The sequence below is a fragment of the Anser anser genome (genome assembly GCF_964211835.1).
Source record: "Anser anser genome assembly, chromosome: 2".
NCBI lineage: Eukaryota > Metazoa > Chordata > Aves > Anseriformes > Anatidae > Anser > Anser anser.
The window spans coordinates 145,872,334-145,879,781 of record NC_139721.1 but is presented as its reverse complement, the minus strand read 5'-3'; the positions used below and the strand labels follow the sequence as shown (position 1 = coordinate 145,879,781).

The 7,448-nt window shown below is 37.5% G+C and overlaps 1 protein-coding gene across 6 annotated transcripts in view; it reads left to right on the top strand.

The window, feature by feature from the left end:
* Positions 1-7,448, top strand: part of ODAD2 (outer dynein arm docking complex subunit 2) — a 96,146-nt gene that overhangs the window by 2,593 nt on the left and 86,105 nt on the right. For 3 of the 6 annotated variants that reach the window (XR_014579472.1, XM_083823650.1, XM_083823654.1), the window contains exons 2-6: positions 1,180-1,431; positions 4,197-4,354; positions 5,612-5,807; positions 6,363-6,469; positions 6,917-7,053. Coding sequence is in view for 5 of the 6 variants with exons in the window: in XM_083823650.1 (XP_083679776.1) it covers positions 1,180-1,431; positions 4,197-4,354; positions 5,612-5,807; positions 6,363-6,469; positions 6,917-7,053 (850 nt within the window). In the remaining variant the exon portion in view is untranslated. Of the gene's footprint in view, positions 1-165; positions 403-482; positions 502-1,179; positions 1,432-4,196; positions 4,355-5,611; positions 5,808-6,362; positions 6,470-6,916; positions 7,054-7,448 lie in introns of those variants that run through there. The other 3 variants (XM_083823652.1, XM_083823651.1, XM_083823653.1) reach the window with 3 other exon arrangements.

Genomic DNA, 7,448 nt, shown 5'->3' with positions numbered 1-7,448 from the left:
ATTTCACATTTTAACAAGCGCTTCACGCATCACCTGTCACACAGGCCCAAGGAATGAAAACAACCCGCGTTATCCTGACGAACTAAAGCTGCTTTATTGAAACGACCGCAAGCAGGGAAAGGTTTAAGCCGTGCCCCTCGGGCGCTGTGCCCCAGGGCCGCCGCCCTCCCCTCAGCGGCCGCCGCGCCGCCATTGCCCTGTGTTTACCCGCTGCTCCCGGCAACGGCCGCCGCGGGGCCCGGCCCCGCAGCAACGCCCGGGGCCCGAGCGGCTCGGCGGGGCGGGGTCCCGGGGTCTCCTCAGCAGCGGGGCCTCCCCGGCTGCCGGCTCCTGCGGGTTTGGGGCGCTCGCCTGGCACCCCTCGGCTTGAAGAAAGGGTTTGGAGGCGGAGGGGGGTCCTTGGTGGGTGTTGTGGGGGGGGGGGAGGCTCCCCTAAGCACACAGGGCTCGTAGCAGTGGCATCGACCCTACAGGAAGGACCTTTTGTTCTAGTCCTAACAGGTCTTCTTTGTCACCTCAGTCTAACAGAATTAATCAAGATGAAAACTTTCTTTCCCACCTGATTTCCCTATTTCTTTAAAAATTTTGTTGGGTTCCCAGTCCCCCCTTCCCTACTTCAAGGATTTACCTGAAGTAAAATAATCATTCCCAAATATCTTTACATCTAATTATAGACTCCACAGCGTATTGTAGGAGTGGTTCCTTTTGCTGGTGTTCCCTTTTTAATGGATTAGTAATGGTAAAACAGCATTTTTAGACGATACAAAAGGCAATTGACGTTTAATGCTGTAAATTTGCTGTGAAACATTAGTATGAAAAATAAAAGTATTCTAGAGTTATAAATTGATTTTAATAACTGAAAATAGCCTTGGAGATCGTTTTAGCTTTATGGCTTCTGATAATAACCAGCATATAGCAGAGCTGGACCTCCTGGGCACAGAAGTGAGGTAAAGCACTGCAGAGGGTAGCATCGCAAGGACTGATGACAAAGTCTGTGGCGGGCACGTGTGTGTGGGAGGAGGAGATATGTCAACTACCCAGCTTTAGTGGGTGACAATGGTAGTAGGGGTATGGTTGGACCACCAAGATGATCTTGGAGGTCTTGTCCAACCTTAATGATTCTATGATTCTATCTGAGAGCTCAGTATGGTCGTCCTCTGACTGTGTTTACTCGTTAAGGTGTCCGCCTTCGATACAAGGCAAGACCATGGGAGCAGCGTTGGCAAGAGCAGCTCAGTGGACCGCTGCTGGCTATGGAACTGGCACGCTTGAAATCACCCCTTTGAATGAAGCTCTTTTAAATCAAATTATTAAGTTTGCAGAGGACTTCAGCACTAGACATCCTCAGGAAGCAGTGGTTGTCTTCAAGGAGCCCCTGGAGTGGAAAACGCAGTTGGGCTGTTCAGCCTTTGGAGAGGGTTATGAGATCGAGTAAGTCAGAATTTCAGTGTGTTTTGAAGTGTTGAAGGTGAAGTGCAAAGCAAAATTTTACTCATTTGGCATGAAAAAAGCACCTTAGTGTATTAGGGATACTGAAGTGGGTTGGATTTCTTAGTGTTATATATGGATTTTTTTGAGATAAAATGCATTGTTTTTTTTTGAGAGTTTGACTATTCTGTCTTGGTTGTGAACACGGACCTGTCCAGTTAGCATTTGTACAACTTGCACTGTCTATTCCTAAGGCTTCTGACAATTATCTGTACTATATTAACTATTCCTAAGGCTTCTGACAATTATTAGTTAAAAATCCTGATTAAGCGTAGGTTTTAATGCTGCTGTTGAGGTGGATTAACAAGCAAAATCTTGAATTTCAGCTTCTTTGAGAACTGTAGTCACCAAGTTCTTTATAAGTAGTCAATGTAAATATATTAAAATGGTTTCAGTCTTAATCAACATAGCAATTATAATGCTATAACTTATTTATCAAATACTCTTTAACAGTTCTTTTAGTATTTGAAAATTAGTGCTGAAAAAATAATAAAAGGTTTATGCTTGTTTTTTAATCTGACATGAACTGGCTTTGCAATGATGCCTAAGACTTACGTGACAGTAACCCTACATAGTTTTGGGGATTCTTTGAATAATCATGACAAGGTGACCCAGATGCACGAATTCATTTTTCTTGGCTAAATCACAAAGCAACTAAAGAATTTTCAGAGTTTTCTTTGATAAGTAGACAAATTCCATTCCATTTAGATAATGCAGGAGAAATACCCCAATTCTGAGAAAATATTTTCTTCCCTTCCACCACGTAGTTCTTTCCAAATAGAAATGTACACCTAATGCATACGTTTCCTAAAGGGCTACTCTATATCATCCTTTACATTTGGGGGATTTTTAGGCACTAGTTTGTTTTTTTTAAACACATTTTTTTTTAGAAATCTGAAGAGAAAGTTCAATGTCCTCTACAGCTAGTCTTCAGTTCAAGTATAGTCATAATACTTAAGCTAAATAATATTTCCCCCAGGTAAAATTCTGTATATGAATACATGTTTTTTTGTCTTTTTTTTTTTTTTTCCTATAGAGTCATGGAACTTAATCTCAGACAGAACAGTTAGTTAATTTGTCCTGACATTCAGTGTACTACAAACCTTTAGATGTCATTCAGTTACATGGGTATGAACAACATAACTAAAGTTTGCATGAAACATCGTGCAGAAGGACAGCAAGTCTTAGACTATAAGCTAAACTTTGTTTAAACTATTAAGTCTTTTATCTGCCTTTCATTTATATGAAACTTCTAAGAATTCATTAACCTTCTTAAGGGAAGTAGGTTACTGAGCTAACAGCAGTCTCCAAAAAATATACAGGCATATAAATATTGACCACAACAAAGATCCAAGCAGTGTACAGAAGGGCTTGTCTGGCTGTATTTTTAGCATTGTCTATTGAAGAAGAGAAGTAGAAGCAGGAGACAGGAAGTAGTGAGCTTTTCTGTAACCTGGAAAACACAGTAACCTAACCCTGAAGAAAGGATTTCAGAGGGAGATTCTGATGGATGGTGACGGAAAAAGATCAGATTTGATTCCTCTTGTGGTAAACAGGATTTTATACACTGTAAATTAAAAAAGATGGAACCAAATAAGTAACTGACATTATCCCTAACTTCTCTTAACAGAAACTACTTACAATATTATTTTTATCTGTTTAGTTATATCAGAGTTCAGTCTAGTTTCAGGATGGATAATGCAGGAGTTACACTAAGGATGGTCAATTGAAGCAGGATCAGAAAAAAGTTGGAGGCTTTGCAGAATAATTGTTTACAGTAAGGAATCACGGACACAAAAAAAAAGGAACTAAAATGGGAGTTGGAGGTATTACAAAAGGATTTAAAGCACTATCTGAAGCTACCCAGAAGAAAAAAGGTGAAAGTCTCAGATATAGATTGGATCAGGGAGGTAATTAACAGCTTGGATGTCATGGACAGGAAGCTTTCTCTACAGTGAGAAGCAAGCAAGCAATTTTGAGCAAGTAGATGTTTACACGTGCTATGGGAAGGAAATTGACATACATTTAATACATATAAATACTGCATGTTTACTTCTTGTAAATAAAAAGCATACATTTTTATATATAAAACAATTTATAGTTCAAAGAGGGTGGACATAACTCAGGGAAAATTGGTGAGGTTAAAGCATTGTAAGGCCTTAGTCAAAAATGCTTTCAATATTCTGTAGAGGCAAAGCTTGAAGGCAGAAGAATCATTTCTACAGTTCTTGCTTAAATCTCAGCATTTAATTGGTCTCAATTAGAAACAACGGCTCAGATAATCCTAGAACTCCTCATGCTAGCAATATGGATCATTTGTTAAATGATTTATGATGTTTTAAATCAGTTATCAGTTCTGAGCTCTGTAGTCAGAAAATCACTTAGAAGTCCTATAGTTGAACATACAGAAGACGAGTGAACATTCTGTGAGACTAAACGACAGGTGTGACCAGTCCTGTAAGACTCCTTTTTCACAAATTTAGCCTGTCAAAATTCTGTTTAAAGGTGTTGCCAAGGTCAAGCAAATGAGTTACAGGTGTCTGATTTGCAGTGAATAAAGTGGTTTACCTTGGAAGCTTTCTGAAAACCAGTTTAAAGAAATTGTAAAGCTTTATCATGTGAAGCTTACATAATATTCAAGATTCATCTCTAAAATTTGTTGTTTATTAAAGTTCCTCTTTTTAAAATATAAAATCTATTTTTTCCAGTGGAGCAACTGTTAAGTCTGAAGCCAAAGATGAGGATGGCCAGCCCTTGCTTCTCCTCACTGCATCAAATCTCAGAGTTCGCAATTTTGACCAGCTGTCCCGTTTGCTACAAATCGCTATGGAGAAAAAGTTGAAGGAAGCACAGGCATGCCTTGAAGGTTTAATTACTTTCTTTTTTCTTTTTTTCATCTTTATTTTAAAAAGCTTGTCTTCTTGAATTTGTGTTTATGAAATACGAAGAAAGAAATGCATGTCCTCATTTTAAGTATATGAAAAGGTGTTGATTCATGAATGTGGCCAAAAGTTCTCATCCGGGACTTAATGAAGTTTCTGTTTCTTCTTTTGTTTTCACATAAATCAGTAACAAAGAAATCTGAAATAAAGTTAAAATAAAACTGTTGATTTTCATATAGCAATTCACGTATACTGAGTAGTACACCAGCTATGGCAACAGGCAGTAGGCTTAAATTTCAGAGGAAGAATGTCTCATTGGAAGCTTACAGCAATTTTTCCTGTGATTACAGTTTAACCCACTTTTAAAATGTTACATCCCTTAAAATATTCAAGAAAAAAAATAATCTTATATGCTAAGGACATTCTTACCTACACGACATTCATGGTGAACATTTCCAGGTCCTTCTCACAGAAGCTTTTGAAATACAGGCACGGGTACTTTTATTGTGTCATATTCAAGTCCTAGTTTTACAAACTGACAAGACCCTTGGTATGCTAAACTGGATAGCCTCCTCTCATCGGAGGCAGAAGAGATCAGTAATATTCTTTAGTACCATTAGTAGAAACTGGATCTGCAATACTAAAATATCAATACCTAGACTGGATCAAACTTAAGATGCGTCTAGCCCAGGGTCCTTCACTGGGAGTGATCAACCATGAATAATAGGGAAGAATAATATGGACTGAGTATCGTGCTGAGACATTCACAGCTGCATGGGACTTCGTTTTCAAGAACAGGGCAAATTGTTTTTGTAAAACCCACTGACATGAAGCTATGTCACTGTTTACCAAAAAAAAAAAAAAAAAGGACAGCTGGCATAGCTGAGGAAGTAATGGGACCATTGGGAATGTTGCTAGAAAACTTTAAACATGTTCTTTAACACTAAATCATATTTCCCAAATGATCCATTTTCAGTGAGTTAAGCCCATTGATTTCCTGTTTTGGTGATCAGCAGGGCAATTTTACACGAAAAGGGACTGTTGATAAAAGGGAATATTTAATATTTACCTCTTGGTTGAATGAATCAACCAATTTTTTTTCCTTTTTTTTTTTTTGTGAAAAGCAGTTTTGTAAATTAATAGCATCAAAATTATTCGGCAGTTGAGATAAAAAGTGTTACTCTTACCTAATCATTTTTAATGTAGTATCATATTATACTGATTCTGTTTCCTGTTTACAGCTAACAGAGACCCTATAGTGAAAATTCTTGGCCCTGAATATGGGACTGTTGAAGGAGAAGATAAGTCCATGTTGCATTTACTTGAAAAAGTGAAACAAGGTGATGACCCTGAAACAGAGAAGAAGATGAAAATTTTTATTCTTCTTCATCAGCTGGATATGCAACTCCTTAATAGTTCTTTAAAACACATTTCACAGTAAGTGCTTTTCAAATGCAACCTAAGTATGTCAGCTAGTGCATTTTTTGTTTTATAGTTAAGCTAGATTGTTTTCAACCCACAACATGTGCTTTTGGTGTGATATGAAGAAATTTATTGAAATGACTTTCACTGTTCACTGAGTTATTGAAAAAAAACTTTTTTTTTTTCCCTAAATATTTTGATGTAGGTGTGGGTATGTAAGTGTGTGCCTGCAAGTGTTTTTGTTTTTATTGCATGTGTTTTGCATTTTGGTAGCAAATTGAAGTAATTTGTACAAATAACAAAGTATCAGTTAAATATTTTCAGGGAAATGTTTATTTCTTCATGAAAGCACTTTGAGTGGTTCATAGTTACAAGGCCTTCTTAGCTATGGAACTAAAATATCTCTGAACTAACAGATAAAAATCAAGAAAAAAATGGGAGATGACCCATCTCTAGATTTTCGTTGCTACTACTAAGACTCAGTGTACAAGAAAAATATAATATTCTCTTTTGATATCTCTGTGCACATCCTTTTGATGATAGATTTTAGACCTTTTCTATTAATTGCAGAGACATAAGACTAAGTCCAGCTGCTGTAAATAATGAAGTGAATCTTCTCAAGAATTTCTCTGGGAAAGGCGAAGACACAGTACTGGAATCACTGGAATATACATCAGGTCCGAATTTTATCACATATAACTTTTGCATATACCCATATTAAAGTAGTTGACTTCTGTGTGGAATGTGTTAAAATAACTGTGTTAATAAATATAAATAGTTTATCTCCACTTTAATGTTATGAAGTAAAATAAAATATATTTTCAGATATGTAATGCTCTTCTTCAGCCTTTACTGACAGAAATAATCTCCAGTCTTCTTTAGAATTAGAATAAATAAACAGAGTCTCCCTGATCTTGAAAAGTGCTAGGTGTAGTTGTAGTTGTTTGTTGGACTGGACCATGGGTCGCAGATTTTTGCCTGATTGATTCCCAACTGAGTATGAGTGCTGAAGAGGAAGATACTGTTTTGGGAGCTTGATTTGTTTACATTATATTAATCATCAGGAATAATTATCAAAATATACTTTTAAATTGGATAAAAATATTAATGCTAATTGGTTACAGATTACACGTTCTCTAATGGATGCAGAGCTCCTCCCTGGAGACAAGTGCATGGAGAAATTTGTTACTTAATTATCAAACCACATGACACTGATCCCTTGTGTATCACTTGCAGCACGGCAGGAGTGTTTCTGAATGGAGTAAGTAATAATGAAGGCTACCTTGAAGTGACAAATATTTGTATGTGCTAAAGTCAGAGATCCATCAGGTTTAGGGGAGTGGTATTGAAGCTGTAAGACCTTCGGAGTTACTTTATTGGTACTGATGGAGAAGGAGCAGTAATAAGTGTATGCTAGTTTTCCCATACTTTTAGAACTCTTTTTCTTCAAGGTTTGCACCAGGAATGTATTCTGTACTTTTTGCTAGGAGTGGTTGTTTAGTCTTTGCATGTGCCCTCACTGTTCTTCACACTACTCCTATTTAAAGGTACTGTGGGACCAGATGTCTCTCTAGTCCCTCATTGCTCTTGATCTGAGGTGTAGTATTATTGTGTGGCTAATATTGATGGCGCTTGATGTTGTCACTCATATGTACA